The 25074-nt window shown below is 40.4% G+C and overlaps 1 protein-coding gene across 1 annotated transcript; it reads left to right on the top strand.

Moving 5' to 3' along the window:
• Window positions 1-2656: 2656 nt before the first annotated feature.
• On the top strand, window positions 2657-24010 carry LOC308292596 (alpha-taxilin-like). The gene is made up of 9 exons (XM_080734980.1): window positions 2657-2767; window positions 8175-8267; window positions 8849-8919; window positions 10019-10120; window positions 11215-11334; window positions 11429-11503; window positions 12073-12165; window positions 12263-12358; window positions 22389-24010. Exons 4-9 carry the CDS (start codon window positions 10019-10021, stop codon window positions 22704-22706), a joined length of 804 nt encoding a protein of 267 aa, XP_080591106.1. The 5' UTR covers window positions 2657-2767; window positions 8175-8267; window positions 8849-8919; the 3' UTR covers window positions 22707-24010.
• The last annotated feature ends 1064 nt before the right edge of the window (window positions 24011-25074 follow it).

Here is a 25074-nt window from a genome sequence, read left to right as displayed (position 1 = left end):
ATCGGCCATACCCATGATTTGGGAAGCTGCGAACAAACTTTTGAAAACATATAATCCTCAACAGTGGTGAGAGGTTTGATAAGTATTAATATTATTTCTGTACTATTGCTTGATAACCCTCAAGTTCTAGCCTCCGGATTACTATTTTATTTTAATCCGAGACTTACCTAACGTCTATTTAACACGAGCAGAATAAATGGACATGAGACAATAAAAAATCTGCTTTAACTTCACTTATAATGTGTTACCTAATATTGGACATCAAACCTTGTAAAAAGGCCATCATTAATTAGCAATTTCACATTATTGATTTAGCACCTTGAAACTACATTTTGAATACTTACTTTGATACATACTAACTTATTTTAAAAACCGCAAATGTATTCTTGTTTCACACAACCCCTCTGCACCTGTCCCCCTTTCATCCCCCCTGCCAGCTATTCTGGGAAGAGAAGAAGTGGGGGATAATAGACAGATGAATCTATTCATTTTCTATATGTAGTTTAAGTGTGCGGAAACAGACTCCATTACAGGTTCACTCAAATGTTATGAAATTCTTGTCCTATATTAGGCATTTGTTAACCTACTATTAAACAATATTTTTCTTACATTACTTAGAAGATTGGATTTTACTGTGACTTTTAAGAAAGTTATCTAAAATAAGTTAATATTATCACTATTACCCTAGTCTTAGTATGACAATGAATAACATCCAAAGAAACACAACCAAACATTTTAGGATATAGCTATTCCCATATGTCACTGTCATTAAAAGGAGGATTCCAATCAGGAACTGGCCATTGAACTATCACCTTGGGTTCTGACTCCACACACTTTGACCTTTTAAAGTATAATTTCATACGTTTAACTAATGGGGTCATTTTAATCCCAGTGTGTTTCAGAATATTCATCCCTTTTGTGGGTCCAGATGGTGGTGAGTTCTGCGACAGTTTCAGTGATTGCGGGGCTTTGCGTTTGGTGATTATAATCCCACCATTCATTAACTCATTCATACTCCCTGTGGAGTCGATCATGGGGATAGGACATATGGGAAAAGAATCATCCTCACCAGAACTCATGTCCATTGAGATTTCACTCTGCTCCTGGTTCATTCCAGTGTCCTCGGGATAAAGAAATAGTTCATCACAGCCTGTTTCAGAATCTGTGACCTCTGTCATTTCTATATCACTGTCTGGTTCTGCACTGTCCAGTTCAGAATCTGTGATGGCATGCATTTCTTCCATGACGTCCTCATTCACTCCCCTTGTCGGCATAGAGATGGAGTAGTGTAAGATTAAGATCCAGACCAGGCCCAGGATAAGCTTGAGGTTCTCATCTACGATGGCCTCCTCCAGCTCACTGGCGTTGATATCAATTGTGACCTGAAACTCAGGCCCGGTGACCTCCTCAGCGACACCTTCACTCGGCGTGGCGACAGCAGCGTCGGCTTGTCCTGCTGAGTGCTGCTTAGCTGAGTCAGCGGGAAGCAGAACATCTGTGTGGTTGGTGGGTCCTGCTTGGTGCTCTCCTCCCTCTGGCATAGTTTCCGGAACCGGCTTAGCTGGGTCGTCGTTCCTTGCTGCTCCAATGTCGGCTTCTGTCATGGCCGGGGCTTCGGCAAGGACTGCAGACAGCAGTCCATCCTCGGTTTCCATAACAATGGACTGCAATTTCAGCAGCACCATCCCCCGTCATGGCATCCTGTGTTTCGGATCCGAGCACCCGTACCATTCCAAGCATATGGCATACATTTCCAGCAAACAGTTTCTGACCTCGCTTGTTCAGATTATTCCCATCAAAAAGATGCTTGCGGTCCCAGAAAAAAACAAAGTTGTCAATAAATTGCATAGATTCAGTGATACATGTGGTTGCGAGCCACCTACTCAATGCAGATAGTCTACTAAAATGTTCATCTCCCCCTATCATAGGTGGAAGTGGTCCACTGATGCATACCTCAATGTCATTCAAGGATCTCAGTGTGGTGAAAAGAACAGCGAAGTCCTGCTTTAGGATCTCTGACTGCTTTTCTTCCGTGTCACCTATTTTGGGATTGCACTTGCACTCATGTTTTTTGGATTGATCTTAATAATTTTATAAATTCCAAAATTGACTCCTCGCTTAAATTGAGTATTCGACATATATTATTTGGTCTTTCAAACGATGATAACATAAATGTAGACAAAATGTATGTTATTAACCTTCTCTTAATTCTAGCTAAATATCATATTCATTGTACCAAATTTGCCAACCAACGTCCAAATATTGTTGTTTTTAAAGCCCTACTATTGTCATACTTAGATACTTTAAAACATTGTACTAACACTAAAGCTGTGAAAACCATAAGAATCTGTGATGAATATATTACCTAAGTAACCTCGAGCTTTTTTATTTATTTTATTATATTTTTCTTTGTATTTCTTAATTTTATTGTAATGTGACTGCTTTTTGACCTGTTCTTTGTATGTATTGTATATTTTGTCAATAAAAAAAATAAAAAATAAAAAAAAGGCTTGTGTATCATCTGTGTTGCCATGGCAACATCTCCACACGTCCCAAACTATGGTCCTAAAGCACCAGCAGTGCTCTGTTCTGACCACCAGGTGGCTCGCGAACAAACCGTCACTGCTGGAAGTGAACCCGGAAGTGATCGTGTTCATTTTCCTCCTCATCTCCGCCGCCTGAAACACGAGTGTTCATCTTTTCTCTTGTTTGAGTTGAAATCAGGAGCACAAAGGATCGAGGGGAAACACTTCGCTTTTCAGCGATGGTGAGCACATTTGATCGTGGAAAATGTCCCCCCGAATTTATGTTTACCAGGAAGGTGTTTTGTTCATCTAGTGGAGATGGAAAGGAGGGATACTTTTTCTTCTTTTTTTCCTATTGTTTCTTGTTTGGTTTGCCGACTCGTATCTCAGTTCACCATGGAACGCTCATAATTGTAGCCTATATACGGAGATTTATGTGCGGGATGGAGATGAATCACGCAGTGTTTTTTTCCCTCCACATTGGATCGGAGCCAAAACATCTCGGCTTCAGTAAACTGACGCTCCTTGGGACGCTGCTGTTGACTAAGAACAAACCCCAGATAGGCAGAATGGACAGGCGGTCCATCATTTACTTTATCCTGCTTCTTTCTGGTGATATTGAGGTTAATCCAGGTCCCGTAGTCACTCGGCAAGCCGCCCGTCTCACGAGGGAACTACAGCTGCTTTCCGAGACAAAGAACCCCAGCGGAGGAAACATCGACACGGGTTCTACTGGTGACGAGTGCTATGGATGCCCACCCGGCTCTCTACAGCAAAGCTCCAACATCGAGGCTACTCGTGACCAGCTCGCGGCCGTGGTGATCGAGCCGCCGCCCGATAAAAACAGCGCCGACGTTGACCTGGATGTCCCCCTGCCGCCCCCCCCGTCACCGAGGATGCTGGTGCCCAGTTCGCAGCCGCTAGATCGCCGGAGATGACCGTCGAGCCGGATGCCCCCCCGCTGGTCCCGCCACCCCCCAGGGATCGAGATCAGTCGTGGCTGGCGGCATATCTTGGCTTTGAAGCTGTCGGCGCCGCCACACCAACACCCCGTGCGGTCGAAAAGGCATGGATCTCCTCCTGTTTGAGCTCCCAGTCAACAAAGGAACCTGGCCTCCCCCCCACCCCCACCGCTCCCCCACTTCAGTCTCAACTACAACCGGACTATGATGACCACCTCCCCCCCACGACAAACTTTCCTGTCTCGGTCGAAGACAAAGAGCCCCCCAGCTCCGACGTTGGCTCGATCACTACAGAGAACATGCACTCTGTTGTTTTTGCGAAACCAGGACTTCATCTAGTCCATTTAAACATCAATAGCTTGAATCCCAAAAAACTGGAGCTAATTAAGGGAATGTTTCATGGCGGTAAGGCAAAGATTTTATCCTTCTCTGAAACTAAACTTGATGACTCGTTTACAGATGCTAGCATTGAAATTGCCAACTACACTGTAATCAGGAATGATAGAAACAGGTGGGGAGGCGGAGTTTGCATGTATGTACATAATGATGTCAATTTTATCCCCCGTCCAGACTTACACCACAGTTCTCTTGAAACTGTATGGATTGAGGTAATCTTTGAACATGCAAAAAACATACTAGTATGCGCTGTCTATAGACCACCTGATCAGAATGATTTCTTTGAGCTGTTTGATGAGAGCTTAGCAAAGGTGGACGGTACTGAGTATCACATTTTGGGCGACTGGAATGTGGACATTTTGCGTAAAGACGCACCCATGTTCAAGTCCTTTGATGGGTTATGCAATCAATACAGCCTCACTCAGCTTGTCACAGTACCCACCAGGGTGACAGAGCACTCTCAAACCCTCATAGATCTCGTCGTAACCACTGACAAGTCCAAAGTCACCGCTAGCGGGGCTATTGTATGCGGTCTTAGTGATCATTATATGATCTACTCTACCCGAAAAATACACAAACCCAAGGCTAGTGGCCACAGAACTGTCGTTGCTAGAAGCCTGAAGAACTACTCCAGTGAGGCTTTTAATCTCAAACTAGCGGGTGTAGACTTTTCCCCAGAGCTGCAGTGTACAGATGTCGAAGAAGCATGGCGCGGTTTTAAAACCAAATTGACCAATGCTCTAGACGACGTGGCCCCCTTGAATACCACCAGGGTTAAAGCCCGCCAAGAGCCATGGTATAACTCAGATATTGCAGAATCAGCTAAACTAAAAATACGATGAAAAACGAAAGTGCTGCAAAAAGCTCAGGAAAAAATTCAACCCTGGCCTCAAAATCCACGTTGAGCATCTTACTGCTCAATGCAAGAGACTTAGAAACCAGACAACCGCCCTAGTTAGATCCGCCAAAAAAAACTACATCGACGACAAAATCGATGAATACAAAAACAAACCACGAGACCTATGGAAGTTGCTTAACAACCAATTAGGCTTAAAATCAAAAACCATATGCCACAACATAAACATCAAAACGGACGCCGCTCTCATTTCTGACAAAGGTGAAGTGGCTACCCATCTTAACAAAACCTTTACCACCACAGCCCGTTCACTGGTCGAAAGACTGGTCGCCCCATCTGGGCAGTATGGTGAAGAATTTGTTAAAAAATTCTACAAAAAACTGGGCGTCAAAAAAAGACAGCTTTAAACTTTCCACAGTGACAACTGATGAAGTGTTTAAAAAATTGAGCGCCCTACCTCAGCACAAGGCCACTGGCCTTGATAAAATCCCAGCTAGATTTCTCAGAGATTCAGCCGCCACCATTGCTCCAATCATTACCCACATAATTAACCTTTCCATCGAACAGGGTCATGTCCCCCAGGACTTCAAACTAGCAAAAGTAACCCCCCTGCACAAAAAAGGTAGCAAACTAGACCCTGGAAACTACCGCCCCGTTTCCATTCTTAGCTCCATATCCAAAGTCATGGAGAAAATAGTCTACGAACAGATTGCAAGATATCTCGATGAGAATAATCTGATTTACGAGTTCCAATCTGGATTCAGAAAATCCCATTCCACTGACACATGCCTTCTCTATTTGACTGACCAAATCAAACGCGAAGCGGATCAGGGCAAATATAGTGGCATGGTCATGATGGACCTCCAGAAGGCATTTGACACCGTGGATCATGCTATTCTGATAGAGAAACTAAAAGCCATCGGTCTTGACAGCGCAGCAGTGAGCTGGATGCAATCTTACCTGGTGGGGAGGGAACAGGTGGTGGAGATTAACGGTACCCTGTCCCCCCCCCTCCCAGTAAGCTGTGGAGTTCCTCAAGGTAGCATACTGGGACCTCTGTTGTTCCTAATATACGTGAACGACATGGCATCTGCTTGCGACTGCAACCTGTTCCTGTTCGCGGATGACTCGGCTCTCCTAGTCTCGGGCAAGGACCACTTGCAGGTTGAAAAGACACTTAACTCTGAACTGAGTAAGATCTGCACATGGCTTAACGACAACAAATTATCAATTCACCTGGGCAAAACCGAGTCCATCCTCTTTGGATCAAATCATAACCTCAAAAAGGTAGAGAACTTCACAATCAAAGTGGGTGACAAGGTCATAACACGAAAAAACGAAATCTCTTACTTAGGATGTATCCTTGAAGCTAATCTTTCCAGCGAAAAGATGACTTCAAAAGTAATACAAAAAATCAACCAACGAACTCGTTTCCTACAGAGGATCGCCCCAATGGTCAACTTCAACACACTGAAGACCATAGCTGGTGCAATAATCCAGCCCCTCTTTGACTATGGAGTCCACGTATGGTATCGTGACGCCCCACAAGCCCTAAAAACTAAACTCCAAACAGCCCAAAATAAACTAATTAGGGTCCTGCTTAACCTTCCCAATCAGACTCACCTCACCGCTACTCACCAGTTAAGAGTGGGGTGGCTCAGAGTAGATGACAGAGTACAGCAACTTGCAATGGGACTGGTGTACAAGATACACTACACCACTATGATACCCAAGTACCTGTCAAAATACTTTATAAACGTTAAGGATGTCCATAATTACAACACCAGATGCAGTGCCACAGATCACGTTCAACCCAGAGTCAACTCAAAGAAAGGGTCGAACTCGTTCTTCTGCTATACCACAAAAATGTGGAATGCCTTACCGAAGGCCATAAAGGAGTGTGGATCACTAGCATCCTTTAAAATTGCCCTAAAAAACCACTTACAGGCAGCAGCCGTTCACAACTGGTAAAAACCTAGCCCAACCCTACCCTCCCTGCCCCTTCCTTGTATATACTGTACATACTGATTGTTTAGACTTACTGTTACCTGCCCCTTCCTTGTATATATTGTATATACTGTACTTACTGATTGTATAGACCTACTGTTTTCTTTTTCTTTCTTTTTTTCTTTACATGTCTACTGCATAGTACTGTGTTCTATTTGTCTGTCATTCAATGTTATATGAGATACTTAAATGGTTTCCTGTTGAAATAAGCTTAGTCTTTTCATGGATCTCCTTTTAGTAGACCTTGTACCAGTGAACTGTACCGTCATGAATCTGTACATTTTCCTATGCAAACTTCTAATAAAGCCTTCAATCAATCAATCAAATGGTCGGCTCCGGTTCAACCGCTCCCGGCTAACGTTAGCCTAGCGTGTGAGCTAACTGAACGTCGACGAGATGCATGCACTGCAGATGCAGACAGATGTCACGAGCTGTGGTCGCTTAATTTAGTGTTTCTCAAACGTTCACATTTCAAGGTCTCCCCTTAACTCTGACAGTGTACACAATGGAACCAAATGGACCAGAGTTACAGATTGTATGGGTCAATTCAGACCCCACTAAAGGAACCCACAGAGTCCCTGGAATCCACTGTGAGAACCACTGGCTTAATTCAGTGGGTTTCAACCGTTTTCATATCAAGGGCCCGTTATTTATTCAGCATTTGAGCCACGGACCACCATTTGATGATGAGATTTAGCCTCTCAGACACAAAACGTAGATTTTGTTGTCGTTGGATAATATTTTGTGTACAATTCCATGCTGTGTTGCTGTGGGATAAAAGAGATAATAGCCAAACGTTGGTCAAAAATATCAGTTTTTCTGGATTCCCTAATTGTGTAGACTTCTTGTAAATTACGTAATGCAGATTTATTTTCTTAACAAATCTAACTTTTGAGGGCGTAAATGGACCCGTAAGGGTTTACACTCTGGATGGTGCTGGATTTGGAAGCGCTCGTGGGAAGTCACTCAACAGTCCTGTGTACCCCCTGGTTCTAAATGTCACATAATGCAGGTGTCAGTGGGATGTTGCGTTATCAAAGACGAGCGCTTCCAAAGTTTCCAACACTTAATGACCGAAGGTAACTCATAACATGTCTACAGTGGATTCTGAAACAAACACTTTGTAGATAGAAAGAGGATACTCCAAGCTTTCCATAGAGCACCAATGTTGTTGAGTTTGACGTTGTTTAATACAATCAGATAGCAAAAAAGAAAAAAAAATGTTTTGATGCATTGGCTGCCTATGGGAGGGAAGTATTGCAACCCTAGATTCAACATAATTAGAAAAAAATCTAGTGTTGCAATTTGCAGCTATGTCTGCTCTAACACAGACTGTTATACTTACCTGGCTACTGAAAACACTGGATGCCATTGTCCACACTGTGTCTAAGAACGTTTTGTCTGCTCTTTATGTATCGTCTCCCACAGAAACCCATTCTGCTCCAGGGCCATGAAAGGTCCATCACTCAAATCAAATACAACCGAGAAGGAGACCTGATCTTCTCTGTCGCTAAAGACACCGTAAGTCAACAATACTTGCATGGACTTGTTCAGGTTTATTTAATTTCAAATGCATCTAGTTATACTATGTTAACTTTATGAACTTAAATACAAATACATTGATCATAAAAAAGACCACTATACTAGTCATTCAAACTACTAATATGTAAGTAATTTCAAGCTGGTGATGTTTACTTCTAATGTATTACTGTAAATGAGTCTAATTTCGAGAATAAATAAATATTGAATGAATGAATTAAAGCAGGTCATGTTTTCATGTTTGGAATTGTAACAGCTGAAATCAATAATATATCAGTATTAACCTGCGGGCCAAATTAAGAACATGTGGCCCATGTATGGACTAGTTGGTAACTTTTGGCATTTTCCACTGCATGGCGTTTACTGGCTTTTGGTACCATATACCGGTACTTTGTTTTACACTACAATATAATATTCTGTAAAATCCTGTGTTCATTGAACTCTTGAAAGTTCACTTATTGTTAGTGCCAGGTACTCGCTTTGTGTGATACAGTATAAATAGAAAACGCCAAAAGTTGAGTCATATTTGTGTCTATGCTTGTCTTCCATCTGTTGAATTTCAGGTAGCCAACGTGTGGTACTCTGTCAACGGCGAGCGACTCGGCACCTACAACGGACACACTGGCGCTGTGTGGTGCGTCGACTGCGACTGTATCTAGGGATGGCCAAATGGAGATTTTTTCTTAACCGATAACCGAAAGGCCTTATCAGTTAATTAACCGTTAACCGTTAAGGAAATCTCTTCAAAATGCGTTAAGGAAATGTGTTCAAAAATGTGCTATTTTAGCGATTTAAAAAAGGAAAATACACCCGTTTTTCCCCATAATAAAGTGCCATATTTACACATTACAAACAATAAAACTAGGAGAAACAAGAATACAAATGTTTTCTAAAAGAAATGTGTTTTTGCAAAGAAACGGGGGCATTGAAATGATCAGTCTGTAATGTGCCAGGCACGTGCGCACATACAGCAAAGGGGGCTGGAGCCCTTAACTTTTATCAACAGAATTGTCCACCAAAAGGCCATTCAGCCCATGCCTCTCTAACATTCTGTGCACTCCCTGGCTATCGGCTAACTAAACAGCCGCAGCGAGATGCTCGTATGTAGAACAATAACTTTCAATCGTATAACTTTTGGAATGGTTGAATCGGCTAAACGTGATGTCCATTTCATTATTTTTCTTCTCTCTCGCCCGTGTTTTGTGTGTGCTGATGCAGCGATCATTGAATTTGCGACTCTGAGCTCAGCTTTGTTATTTTCGCATATCCTACTCTGTAACCAAGACGACTTTAGCGTTCCTCACGTCATCAACATGTAACATTAGAAAGTTGTGTTTTAAGCTCTTCTTAAACGGGATTCAATGTGACGGGGTCTGTTTTGTAAAATCCAATCGACGACTGAGCATTTGTTGAATAGGTCAGCGTGTATGACTCGCGTCGCAGACTCGCAGTTGCCTGAATGCTGGATGTTACACAGCCATTGGTGTCCCAGAAATGTGTGACCACAGCGCGTAGTTGCATGGTTGATGACTTGATGTTGCGTAGATATTGGTGTACGGGGCTTTTGGTGCGACACATGGGTTGATTTCCTTTTTCTTTTCTTTTTTATCGGTCAAAATTGACCGTTAGTGCTTACCGGTAACCAATTTCTTATCGGTTTAACGTTAACGGTTAGCCGTTGGCCATCCCTAACTGTATCCTTTCCACACCAAACTCACCTTGTCCACACGCAGATGGAGCAGCACAACGAGAGGAACGCCAGCCTCAGGCAGGAGAACACGGAGCTGGCCGAGAAACTCAAGAAGCTCATAGAACAGTACAAGCTGCGAGAGGAGGTTGATGGAAATGTAAAATCATATTCCATATGGATAAACAGTTTCCCCAATCATAATAAAATACTCCACACACAAGAAATGATGAATGTCCACACCAGGGAATATGCGTTTTGTGTTGAAGTTTAGTCAGAGTTCAAATTACTGTACAGCAGTACAGTAGAGCAAAATCACCCATCTTTGCTTCTCTCTGAGTGACAAGCATAATGATTTCACAGATATATGGATTTACAGAATACATTAGTCACATTCTGATTGGACAAAGTTAAACATGACAAGTACAGTAGAGCAATGGATATCAGATGTTTTCGTGTTACAGGCACCAGTCGTAAGGGCAGATAGTATGTTTGGCGTTTTGTTATCCTGTGTCCTGTACATAATGACCTGATTGGCATCTCTCAGTGGTCATTCTCCTGCGTTAGTTAGTTGTTCAAAACATCATGACATTGACACTGAAAATGGTATCTATACCATGTTAAACAACAATAACATATTTTACTATCAAGGAGGTACTTCCTCTGGCCTCCCTTGTCGGGGGGAATTGTTGTCTTCAAATTTTGGGGGGCTTTTTTTTGTATGATGAAGACCCCTTAGTTCAGTGGTTCTCAACCTTTTCAGGCTGCCCACAAAATAATCATATTGTAACTGGAGCGCTAAGAGTTGAGGCATTACATTTTGTATAACACAGTTCTAACTTCTATTGTGAAAAGAGCAGATCTACAAGCTCATGAGGTGTTGTGAGCATGTAGATCGGCCATTTGCAAAATGTCTGCCTCTAATATTTGACAATCTGACCAATATTTAATTTGTCATTTTAGATGTATTAAAAGGTCCTCAAATTGTCACTTAAGAAATGTGCAGAGACCCTCCATACACTCAAACTTTATGCTGTTTTGTTTACAATGTTGCATATTAAGTTAATCATCTGGGGACCCCCCCACCCCCAAAAAATATATTTTGGGGACCGACCCACAGGTTGAGGACCACTGCCTTAGGTGAGAGAGAGATGAAGCAGAAGGTCGAGATGAGCGTTTAGGAAAACATTGGTATTAGTAGTATGAGTTTATAATCTGATTGTGTGTGTGTGCGTGTCCCAGCACATAGACAAGTTGGTGAAGCACAAGGATCTCCAGCAGCAGCTGGTGGACGCTAAGTTGCATCAGGCCCAGGAGCTGCTCAAGGAGTCTGAGGAACGCCACGACAGAGAGAAAGAGTTTGTACGTCAGTCATCCACGTGCCATACATACATACATACTGTACATAAACACATGTTCTGTCCCCTAATTCCTTGATGGGGTTCTCTGTTCTCAGCTGCTGAAAGAAGCAGTGGAGTCTCAAAGGATGTGTGAGCTTATGAAACAACAGGAGGTCCACCTCAAGCAACAGGTTTGACTGGACCCTTTGTAGAACTAGTGATACTAGTAGTAATGATAACCAGTAAGATGCCTAAGGGCAAGGTCATGCAGATAAAGCAATAACATTATGGAATAGCATCTATGCAAAAGAAACAGAACATCTACGTGAATGAAATAATCTAACTACTTATATGACAGCCAATCTGTAGAGGTGTCATTGAAGCAAATATACTGATATTTATTTTACAGGCCTACTATAATAAGTTCTTTGTAGTGTTTGTGTTTAGGTTCCCTGAAACAAAGGCCTGATTGTCCTGGAGATCTTATGCTCTGATCTAGTCTGGTCTGGCTATGCTAAAGCCCGCTCCAGTATTTTTTGCTGTTCCATGTTTTCCAGTGCCAACCTTTAGAGCTTTAGAGCTATAAGTCCATGTGGAGGAGAGTGAACTTCGTTCTGCTCTGGTTTCCATAGCAGTGTGAAATCATTTCAAACCACAACCACAGTGGAGATGGTTTGTTGAGAACATTTTGGAGGGAGCTTTAAATATTCTGATGTGATTGTACCTGACCAACCCTCATGGTTTCCTCCTCCCCTCCTAGCTGTCACTCTACACAGAGAAGTTTGAGGAGTTTCAAACCACTTTATCCAAGAGCAATGAGGTCTTCACCACTTTCAAACAGGAGATGGAGAAGGTAATGTGTGTGTGTGTGGGGGGGGGGGGGGGGTTAAAGAAAGAAATAGCCTCTCAAGAGCTGACCTTCCTTTTTATGTGTAATTGTATATCCTCAGATGACAAAAAAGATCAAGAAGTTGGAGAAGGAGACCACCATGTATCGCTCCAGATGGGAGAGCAGCAACAAGGCTCTCCTGGAGATGGCAGAGGAGGTAAGCCACTCCAGATTAGGGATGGCACGATACGCGATTATTATTGTTTATCGTGATAAAAAACACTCACGATAATCGTATTTTGGAGCTTTAATTTATCGTGATATCGTGCTCCGTCATGCACTGGGATCAATTCACCTTTTATTTGCCGAGCTGCATATCCGGTACCATTTTAAACCCTCTATAATTGTGGGCTCGCCTGGAAGGCGAGCACACGTATGTTATCTTCATTATTGTGGGCTCGCCTATAAGGCGAGCACACTTTAGATATTGTCATTATTTCTATACTAGGCAGGCAGTCAGTGCAAGTATCAAAAAACTTCGGTTCCTTTCTACTCCTACATACTTAGTGAGAAAATGAAAATAAAAACATCAATGTGTTCAGCTTACTGTGGCGACGTGTGCTATTACTTTTTACAGCAATCGGCCAAATGGTGGCGCTGTAGGAAGCCTTCGAAAGTGCGAACTTTGAACAGGTATAGCTCATGCTGTGTTTGAGGTAAAGCCATGAAACCTGTATACACGTATGCGTCTCCTCATGCCGAACAACTTTTACGCTCTGACTTTTGACCTTTGACCTTTAGATCTCCCACAATTTGGAATTATATGAAAAACAGTAAAAATCTATCTCCTCCTGGGTTTTTTTCGTTACGCGCACGAAACTTTTTTCACATGAACTTTGGACCAATACGGTCAAACTAGTCTCGGCGGATTTCTTTTAAAGTGAAATATTTTTTTTTAATAATTCAATCAATATTGCGGTTTTATGCAAATCATTCTTCGGCCTCTAAATCATACATGCAAAGTTACACGTTCATGGCATTTGGCAAAGATGTGGAGGGTTAGTCAAAGTATCACTGAAACCAATTTTATTCCAATCGGCCAAAGGGGGGCGCTATACGAAGCGTTTGAAAATCCAAACTTCAAACGGGCATAAGTCATTACTCGTTTCGTTTGAAGACATGCAACTTGTTACACGCGTGCTTTGACTCAAGCGGAAGACATATGTGTCGTTGTTAAGTAAGCTCCGCCCTTCAATTTTCCGCCATTTTGAGCAGTTTGTAAAACGCGTAAACCCGCTATTATTCTGGAATTTTCGCGTCACGTTCACAAAACCTTTTTTACGTGAACTTTGGACCGATATCTAAAGATCTGTCAGATCGGATTTCTTTAACATTGAAACATGCTTTTTTAAATAATTCAAACAATATTGCATTTTTATGCTCGCCTATAAGGCGAGCACACTTTAGATATTGTCATTATTTCTATACTAGGCAGGCAGTCAGTGCAAGTATCAAAAAACTTCGGTTCCTTTCTACTCCTACATACTTAGTGAGAAAATGAAAATAAAAACATCAATGTGTTCAGCTTACTGTGGCGACGTGTGCTATTACTTTTTACAGCAATCGGCCAAATGGTGGCGCTGTAGGAAGCCTTCGAAAGTGCGAACTTTGAACAGGTATAGCTCATGCTGTGTTTGAGGTAAAGCCATGAAAACTGTATACACGTATGCGTCTCCTCATGCCGAACAACTTTTACCCTCTAACTTTTGACCTCTGACCTTTAGGTCTCCCACAATTCGGAATTATATGAAAAACAGTAAAAATCTATCTCCTCCTGGGATTTTCTTGTCAAGTGCACAAAACTTTTTTCACATGAACTTTGGACCAATACGGTCAAACTAATCTCGGCGGATTTCTTTTAAAGTGAAATATAATTTTTTAATAATTCAATAAATATTGCAGTTTTATGCAAATTATTCTTCGGCCTCTAAATCATACATGCAAAGTTACACGTTCATGGCATTTGGCAAAGATGTAGAGGGTTAGTCAAGGTATCACTGAAACCAATTTTATTCCAATCGGCCAAAGGGGGGCGCTATACGAAGCGTCTGAAAATTCAAACTTCAAACGGGCATAAGTCATGACTCGTTTCGTTTGAAGACATGCAACTTGTTACACGCGTGCTTTGACTCAAGCGGAAGACATCTGTGTCGTTGTTAAGTAAGCTCCGCCCTTCGATTTTCCGCCACTTTGAGCAGTTTGTAAAACGCGTAAACCCGCTTTTATTCTGGAATTTTCGCGTCACGTGCACAAAACTTTTTTTACGTGAACTTTGGACCGATATCTAAAGATCTGTCAGATCGGATTTCTTTAACATTGAAACATGCTTTTTTAAATAATTCAAACAATATTGCATTTTTATGCAAATTATTCTTCTGCTTCTAAAACATACAAGTAAAGTCACATTTTCATGACAAAATAGTGTAGAGGGTTAGTTCAAATATCACTGAAACCAATCTTACCCCAAATGGCCAAAGGGGGGCGCTATATAATTTTGAGCAGTTTGTAAAACGCTTAAACCCGTTTTTATTCTAGGATTTTTTTTTGCAATTTGCATGAAACATTCTACACGCAATCTAAGGACCTTTATCTAACATGCCTATGAAGTGCACACAAAAAAATTATAAAATAATAATAATAAATATAGCTGCAAGCAGCGATAAAGTGTCCAAAGCCAAAAACACCTCAAATCATGAACACAGCCTGGGATGTGCGTGAAATCTTGCAAGCACATTCCCAATAGGTCAAGGAACAGATACCAACCTTCTCACATTGGCCTGTTATAGCGCCACCAGCGGGTCAACTTTTGCACAACACATTTTTGGAACAAAATGGACCAATCTTTGACGTCAGTAACGTCAAAGAGAGCACTGCATGCGATCTTGACATTTTGTGCTTTTATAGCCATTGTTTTCCGGCTTGAAGCGAGCCCACAATTGTTTCGAAGGAACAATATTTTTCTAGTTGTGGGCTCGCCTATAAGGCGAGCACACTTTAGATATTGTCATTATTTATTTATCTATCAGGCAATCAGTAGACGGGAACTTCGGTTCCTTTCTACTCCTACATACTTAGTGAGAAAATGAAAATAAAAACATCAATGTGTTCAGTTTACAGTGGCGAAGTGTGCTATTATTTTTTATAGCAATCGGCCAAATGGTGGCGCTGTAGGAAGCCTTCGAAAGTGCGATCTTTGAACAGGTATAGCTCATGCTGTGTTATACATACAGCCATGAAACCTGTATACACTTATGCGTCTCCTCATGCCGAACAACTTTTACCCTCTAACTTTTGACCTCTGACCTTTAGGTCTCCCACAATTCGGAATAATATGAAAAACAGTAAAAATCTATCTCCTCCTGGGTTTTTTTCGTTACGCGCACGAAACTTTTTTCACATGAACTTTGGACCAATACGGTCAGATTGATCAACCAGATTTTTTTTAAAGTGAAACATAATTTTTTAATAATTCAATTAATATTGCGGTTTTATGCAAATTATTCTTCTGCCTCTAAATCATACATGCAAAGTTACACGTTCATGGCATTTGGCAAAGATGTAGAGGGTTAGTCAAAGTATCACTGAAACCAATTTTATTCCAATCGGCCAAAGGGGGGCGCTATACGAAGCGTCTGAAAATTCAAACTTTAAACGGGCATAAGTCATGACTCGTTTCGTTTGAAGACATGCAACTTGTTACACGCGTGCTTTGACTCAAGCGGAAGACATCTGTGTCGTTGTTAAGTAAGCTCCGCCCTTCAATTATCCGCCATTTTGAGCAGTTTGTAAAACGCGTAAACCTGATTTTATTCTGGAATTTTCGCATCACGTGCACAAAACTTTTTTTACGTGAACTTTGGACCGATATCTAAAGATCTGTCAGATCGGATTTCTTTAACATTGAAACATGCTTTTTTAAATAATTCAAACAATATTGCATTTTTATGCAAATTATTCTTCTGCCTCTAAAACATACATGCAAAGTCACATTTTCATGACAAAATAGTGTAGAGGGTTATTTCAAATATCACTGAAACCAATTTTACCCCAAATGGCCAAAGGGGGGCACTATATAATTTTGAGCAGTTTGTAAAACGCTTAAACCCGTTTTTATTCTAGGATTTTTTTTGCAATTTGCATGAAACATTCTACACGCAATCTAAGGACCTTTATCTAACATGCCTATGAAGTGCAAACAAAAAAAATTATAAAATAATAATAATAAATATAGCTGCAAGCAGCGATAAAGTGGCCAAAGCCAAAAACACCTCAAATCATGAACACAGCCTGGGATGTGCGTGAAATCTTGCAAGCACATTCCCAATAGGTCAAGGAACAGATACCAACCTTCTCACATTGGCCTGTTATAGCGCCACCAGCGGGTCAACTTTTGCACAACACATTTTTGGAACAAAATGGACCAATCTTTGACGTCAGTAACGTCAAAGAGAGCACTGCCTGCGATCTTGACATTTTGTGCTTTTATAGCCATTGTTTTCTGGCTTGAAGCGAGCCCACAATTGTTTCGAAGGAACAATATTTTTCTAGTGAGAACTTGATATTGTCATATCAAGTTCTCCTCAAAACTTCGGTTCCTTTCTACTCCTACATACTTAGTGAGAAAATGAAAAAAAAAAACATCAATGTGTTCAGCTTACAGTGGCGAAGTGTGCTATTATTTTATACAGCAATCGGCCAAATGGTGGCGCTGTAGGAAGCCTTCGAAAGTGCGAACTTTGAACAGGTAGAGCTCATGCTCTGTTATACGTACAGCCATGAAACCTGTATACACTTATGCGTCTCCTCATGCCGAACAACTTTTACCCTCTAACTTTTGACCTCTGACCTTTAGGTCTCCCACAATTCGGAATTATATGAAAAACAGTAAAAATCTATCTCCTCCTGGGATTTTCGCGTCAAGTGCACAAAACCTTTTTCACATGAACTTTGGACCGATACGGTCAGATTGATCAACCAGATTTTTTTTAAAGTGAATTATAATTTTTTAATAATTCAATCAATATTGCGGTTTTATGCAAATTATTCTTCGGCCTCTAAATCATACATGCAAAGTTACACGTTCATGGCATTTGGCAAAGATGTGGAGGGTTAGTCAAAGTATCACTGAAACCAATTTTATTCCAATCGGCCAAAGGGGGGCGCTATACGAAGCGTCTGAAAATTCAAACTTCAAACGGGCATAAGTCATGACTCGTTTAGTTTGAAGACATGCAACTTGTTACACGCGTGCTTTGACTCAAGCGGAAGACATCTGTGTCGTTGTTAAGTAAGCTCCGCCCTTCAATTTTCCGCCATTTTGAGCAGTTTGTAAAACGCGTAAACCCGCTTTTATTCTGGAATTTTCGCGTCACGTGCACAAAACTTTTTTTACGTGAACTTTGGACCGATATCTAAAGATCTGTCAGATCGGATTTCTTTAACATTGAAACATGCTTTTTTAAATAATTCAAACAATATTGCATTTTTATGCAAATTATTCTTCTGCCTCTAAAACATACATGCAAAGTCACATTTTCATGACAAAATAGTGTAGAGGGTTAGTTCAAATATCACTGAAACCAATCTTACCCCAAATGGCCAAAGGGGGGCGCTATATCATTTTGAGCAGTTTGTAAAACGCTTAAACCCGTTTTTATTCTAGGATTTTTTTTTGCAATTTGCATGAAACATTCTACACGCAATCTAAGTACCTTTATCTAACATGCCTATGAAGTGCACACAAAAAAATTATAAAATAATAATAATAAATATAGCTGCAAGCAGCGATAAAGTGTCCAAAGCCAAAAACACCTCAAATCATGAACACAGCCTGGGATGTGCGTGAAATCTTGCAAGCACATTCCCAATAGGTCAAGGAACAGATACCAACCTTCTCACATTGGCCTGTTATAGCGCCACCAGCGGGTCAACTTTTGCACAACACATTTTTGGAACAAAATGGACCAATCTTTGACGTCAGTAACGTCAAAGAGAGCACTGCCTGCGATCTTGACATTTTGTGCTTTTATAGCCATTGCTTTCTGCCTTGAAGCGAGCCCACAATTGTTTCGAAGGAACAATATTTTTCTAGTGACAATATCTAACCGTCATATCAAGTTCTCCTCAAAACTTCGGTTCCTTTCTACTCCTACATACTCAGACAGAAAATGAAAATAAAAACATCAATGTGTTCAGCTTACAGTGGCGAAGTGTGCTATTATTTTTTACAGCAATCGGCCAAATGGTGGCGCTGTAGGAACCCTTCGAAAGTGCGAACTTTGAACAGATAGAGCTCATGCTCTGTTATACGTACAGTCATGAAACTTGTATACACGTATGCGTCTCCTCATGCTGAACAACTTTTGCACTCTGACTTTTGACCTCTGACCTTTAGATCCCCCAGAATTTTGAATTAATTAAAAAACAGTAAAAATCTATCTCCTCCTGGGATTTTTGCGTTACGCGCACAAAACTTTTTTCACATGAACTTTGGACCAATACGGTCAAACTAGTCTCGGCGGATTTCTTTTAAAGTGAAATATAATTTTTTAATACTTCAATCAATATTGCGGTTTTATGCAAATTATTCTTCAGCCTCTAAATCATACATGCAAAGTTACACGTTCATGGCATTTGGCAAAGATGTGGAGGGTTAGTCAAAGTATCACTGAAACCAATTTTATTCCAATCGGCCAAAGGGGGGGCGCTATACGAAGCGTTTGAAAATTCAAACTTCAAACGGGCATAAGTCATGACTCGTTTCGTTTGAAGACATGCAACTTGTTACACGCGTGCTTTGACTCAAGCGGAAGACATCTGTGTCGTTGTTAAGTAAGCTCCGCCCTTCGATTTTCCGCCTTTTTGAGCAGTTTGTAAAACGCGTAAACCCGCTTTTATTCTGGAATTTTCGCTCCACGTGCACAAAACTTTTTTTACGTGAACTTTGGACCGATATCTAAAGATCTGTCAGATCGGATTTCTTTAAAATTGAAACATGCTTTTTTAAAATAAATTCAATGAATATTGCAGTTTTATGCAAATTATTCTTCTGCCTCTAAATCATACATGCAAAGTAACATGTTCATGGTATTTGGCAAAGATGTAGAGTGTTAGTCCAAATATCACTAAAACCAATCTTACCCCAATTGGCCAAAGGGGGGCGCTATATCATTTTGAGCAGTTTGTGAAACGCTTAAACCCGTTAGGATTTCTTTTTGCAATTTGCATGAAACATTCTACACACAATCTAAGGACCTTTATATAATATGCCTATGAAGTGCACACACACACAAAAAAATAATAATAATGAATATAGCTGCAAGCAGCGATAAAGTGGCCAAAGCCAAAAACACCTCAAATCATGAACACAGCCTGCAATGTGCGTGAAATCTTACAAGCACATTCCCAATAGGTCAAGGAACAGATACCACCCTTCTTACATTGGCCTGTTATAGCGCCACCAGCGGGTCAACTTTTGCACAACACATTTTTGGAACAAAATGGACCAATGGACCAAGAGAGCACTGCCTGCGATCTTGACATTTTGTGCTTTTATAGCCATTGTTTTCTGGCTTGAAGCGAGCCCACAATTGTTTCGAAGGAACAATATTTTTCTAGTTTATCTATCAGTCAGTCAGTATCCTCAAAACTTTGGCGCGATTCATCTCTTAAACGCTTACACCTTTCAACACCATTCAAATTTTTATGTGTTCAGCTTACTGAGGACACGTGTGCTTGTATTTTTGGTTTTGAAATGTTTTGTAGTATAAATATAAAAAAATAAAAATGTTTAACTTTAAGCACCCAATGCATTTCCAATGGGTTTAGCAGAGTGAGACAGAGGAAAGGGACCCATGTTTATATTAAGTCGCTGTGGCTGCAATATTCACACTTCAGATATGCTATTTATATCAATGCGTTCACACAGGTCTGCTGTCTGATTTGATCCAAATGTCTAAGCTGTGTGATATATAAAACTATAGTTATAGTTAAAACTATAAATAAATGTCCCTCTGCACTCTACTGATTGACACAGCTGTGATTAAAGGCTTGGCTGTCATTGGCTGTTCTGTGGTGATTTAGCCTTACATAAGTCGGCCCTGCAGTGACAATGCGAAAGTCTCGGCAGATACGTCTTAAAGGGGAAGACCACCCATTTTCAATATTGAACTATGTCATTAATATACCTTAGAGGAGTTGTGTGGAAATAAAAAGAAAGTTCCCCATCTTCTGTGTTGCCTAGAACTGGAGGATTGATTTTGGGGTTTGTATTGCAAATTACAACTTGATGACATCACACATTGTACTTTACAATACAAACCCCAAAATCAATCCTCCAGTTCTAGGCAACACAGAAGAGGGACACACACACACACACACACACACACACACACACACACACACACACACACACAGTCCCCGACTAAGGATTTGTATAGTCGACTATGATTTTAGTGTAATAGCGCAATAAGTGTAATAGTGTAATAGTGTAATAAGTGTAATAGTGTAATAGTGTAATAGTGCAATAGTGTAATAAGTGTAATAAGTGTAATAGTGTAATAAGTGTAATAGTGTAATAGTGTAATAAGTGTAATAGTGTAATAAGTGTAATAGTGTAATAGTGTAATAGGGCAATAAGTGTAATAGTGTAATAGTGTAATAAGTGTAATAGTGTAATAGTGTAATAATTGTAATAGTGTAATAGGGCAATAAGTGTAAAAGGGCAATAAGTGTAATAGTGTAATAGCACAATAAGTGTAATAGTGCAATAAGTGTAATAGTGTAATAGTGTAATAAGTGTAATAGTGTAATAGCGCAATAAGTGTAATAGTGTATTAAGTGTAATAGTGTAATAGCACAATAAGTGTAATAGTGTAATAAGTGTAATAGTGTAATAGTGTAATAAGTGTAATAGTGTAATAGCACAATACGTGTAATAGTGTAATAGTGTAATAAGTGTAATAGTGTAATAGCACAATAAGTGTAATAGTGTAATAAGTGTAATAGTGCAATAGTGTAATAGTGTAATAAGTGTAATAGTGTAATACGTGTAATAGTGTAATAGTGTAATAGTATAATAAGTGTAATAGTGTAATAAGTGTAATAGTGTAATAGTGTAATAGTGTAATAGGGCAATAAGTGTAATAGTGTAATAGTGTAATAAGTGTAATAGTGTAATAATTGTAATAGTGTAATAGTGTAATAGTGTAATAGGGCAATAAGTGTAAAAGGGCAATAAGTGTAATAGTGTAACCGCTGCCCCTTGTGACGTGGGTAGAGCTGCGAGGGCCCGGTCATCGCTGCTTGCAGCTTTAATTTAATTTTATTTTGATTTAATTGTCCATACCGTTAAAGGACCAGGTCACCTCTGGGACAACCAGATCTTATTTTATTGTTGTGTGGGACACGATCAACACAATCCTGAGTAATTTCTTGTGTTCAATCTTTGTTTTTAGATATTTTAGTATTTCAGCATGCTACAACTGGTCATATGATGCTTTGTAGCATGATATTGCATCATCTCATGCATCATATGATGCAAAATGCATCATATGACCAGTTGTAGCATACTGAAATACTAAAATATCTAAAAACACAGATTGAACACAAAAAATAACTCAACATTGTGTTGATCGTGTCCCACACAACAATAAAATAAGATCTGGTTGTCCCAAAGGTGACCTGGTCCTTTAAGTTCATGTAATAACACTGCTTGTCTACATTGTATTTGCATTACCATTTTACGTCAGTAAAATGAAAGAGAGCATTGCCTGGGAACTTGACACTTTTACTATTATTGTTTTGGGTTGGAAGCGAGCCCACACTGTTTCGAAGGAACAGTATTTCTAGTTGGTAAAAGTTACTTACAATATACATACTTGATAGTCTTTTTTTCAATTTATCAAATGTCTTTGCCAAAAAGGTGCCGATCTACAAGCTCACAATGTGTCGCGATGTGTTGTGAGCTTTTTGGCAAATGTTCCACCCCAGGATAATGGCTTGTGATTATCGCGATAATATCGTAAATCGCAATTTCTTTTGTCACAATAATCATGATATGATATTTTCATATCGTCCCATCCCTACTCCAGATGAATCCAAAACATATAGAATAGCACAGCATGTGGATGACATGTCAATACGGGCTTGCATTTCTTTCTTTTTTTCCACTGACTGTCTCTGCACAGAAAACCATGCGGGACCGTGAGTTCGAAGCCCTGCAGGGGAAAGTCCAGCGGCTGGAGAAGCTGAGGCGGGCGCTGAAGGTGGAACGCAACGAGCTCAGCAAGAAGGTCCAGAACCTCAGCGGAGCCCAGGAGGACCCCAGGGCCGACTCCCCCTCTCCGCCCCCAACGGACTTACCTCAGGAGCCCAGTCTGGTCGCCAGCATCCCCCCCGCCCCGGACGCAACGCCCTGCTCTCATTCTTGTCACTGTGGCCCAGAGCTGGACACAGAGGGTTTAATGGGAGAGGCATGCCCCCAGTCTCTCACTGCCCAAGACTGAGCCTTGCAGCCCTAGTCTCACACACACACACACACACACGTGCACACACAAACGCTAGCGTGCGAGCCTCTGCTACTAAGCGCCGTTTCAGTAGCAGTTGTTGCTTTTATCTGGTTTGACAGCGATGGTGGTAGAGTTTACTCGTGTCCTTCCGAATGTGTCTGGGGTTTCACGGTAACGAAGGGGAGATTGTGCCTTCTGAAGGGATAGATCTTATCCTGCATCTCTTGTTTCTGTCCTGTTCTTCTTCTTTTTTTTTTTGCTTCACATTCCACGCATGATGCGCAAACTGCAGAGATATTTGTGCAAGATAAGAGAGTCAATGCTGCTCAGGATGGCAAAAGTCACAGAAAATAGTCCATTCCTATGTAATTTGTGTTCATGCGTTCCACCAGTACGTGTTCATGTGTGTCGGATATTGTTTGTAGTTTGCAGTATTGTAAAGGCCACATCTAGTAGCACAACCTTGGCTTCAATACAGGTGTCAATTTATTAATGTATTTAGTCAGTACAATACTTGCAGATGGCATGTTCATTATGAATCACAAGTGATCTGGGGAAATTTAGAAATTACATTTTCATTTTGATCTAGGTTTGCTTATTTTTTTTTTTCAGGCAGTATAAGTTTTGTAAGAACATCACATCTTCCTGAAGTTTGAGTTTGTATCAATTTGCAGACCATTTTAGGGTTGCAGACGTTTCTTTTTTCTGATTTGTTTAGTTGCATTGTGCTTCTCATCTTGTGGATTGTATTTATTGTTTACAATTTTTAAAGTGTGTATCTTGGAAAAACACCACTATAAAAATAAATCAGTTTATTTTTCATACTTGAGATCATTTATGAAGGTATTGTATTTGGAACAACTTTCCATTCCTAATTATTGTCTTTTTTCCTTTGCTCGCTTTATATCGGTTGATTTCCTTTGTCTGTTGGCTGTTCTTGCGGTCACGACGTGACCGATTTCAGTTTCAATTTCAATTTTAGGCCAGTTAAGTCCATCTTTTGTAAATCAGTCCGTATTATTTTTTTGGCAAATTACTTAAGCTGTTGGACACCCACCTTGGGTCATTGCAGTAGTACTGGTATAATGTATACGAGAATGTTATAGGATCTCTATGCAACCCTTGTCGTGTGGTTTTGTTCTGTGGCATTCTGACACAAGCACTTAACCGGGAATGTATATTCATTAGCCATTAACTCCTACATGTACATGTGTGTTCAGTTTATAGCCTGATTTATACTTATTTGCCTGTTGTTGCCGCTTGCCAAAAATTGCTGATATTCAAGCTCACAACGTGACTCTGTGTGACTCGTGAGATTGCAGGTCTGCTATTTTGGGCGTGTGACACTGGCACTCAAAGAATTTTAGATCAAGCCTTTGGAAAAGGTAAATAATGGAATTTGTAATGATTTAAAAGAATGCTTTTGCTCAAATTAGGATTGGGTGGCATATGATTGTGTGTAAATCACAGTAAGACACAGTCAATGTAATGTTAATTTCATAACACTCCACAGATGATGCTTGGGTTACTTAATGTCATTGGTGTGGTCATTTCAGCCACTAATGATTTATTAACTTTGTAACGCAAACATTTCTTCCACGGTCGGTTACACACTACAGACTCGCCATGTCCATGATTGACAAGAACCAAAGATTGTTTCCCTTTTTGACTACTTTGCAGTACTTTTATCTGGCCTTGTATATTATGTTTCTTGATAAATAAACGATGTAACCGTGAATGTGATTTTGCCTGATATGACTCTTTACAACATATTGCTCATTCTAACAAAGTTACTGAAGCACAGGTATTGGCTAAAACCATTCGATGTTACAGGACAAGCACAAAGTTTCCAGAATTGTATACAGTAGTGGCTAAAAGTATTGGCACCCTTGCATTTGTTTAAAAAAAAAAACACACAATCGTCTAGATCCCCAAATTATTTTGGGGGGTCCCAGATGATTAACTTAATGTGAAACATTGTTTTCTCACTCAGCAATAAACAAACCAACGTAAAGTTTAATTGTGTAGAGGGTATATGCACATTTTTTATTTCTAACTGTTTATGATGTGAGAGGTGCTCCTGGAAGGAGCTAAGCTCCAACATCTGACTTTGTCCGGGGACATGAAGTGTGGCCTATACATCTGGACGCTTAATGAAATGAACTCAAATAGCACTGCTCACTTCACACTAGGTGTGATTTGTTAAACTATGGTAACATTTCCTTAGTTCACACCTCATTAATTAAAGAAAGAGGTTTTGCTGTTGTTAGTTTGGACTCTCTCCTGTGACCAATGCGGTGTGGTTAAACCTGTCAGGATCAACCTCCACCAGCATAGGTCCCAGAGTCACTGAATCACTAAGCCT

This window comes from Nannobrachium achirus (assembly GCF_963921795.1).
Source record: "Nannobrachium achirus genome assembly, chromosome: 10".
Classification (NCBI taxonomy): Eukaryota; Metazoa; Chordata; class Actinopteri; order Myctophiformes; family Myctophidae; genus Nannobrachium; species Nannobrachium achirus.
Note: the sequence above shows the minus strand (reverse complement) of the source record. Positions and strands in the feature narration are given on the sequence as shown.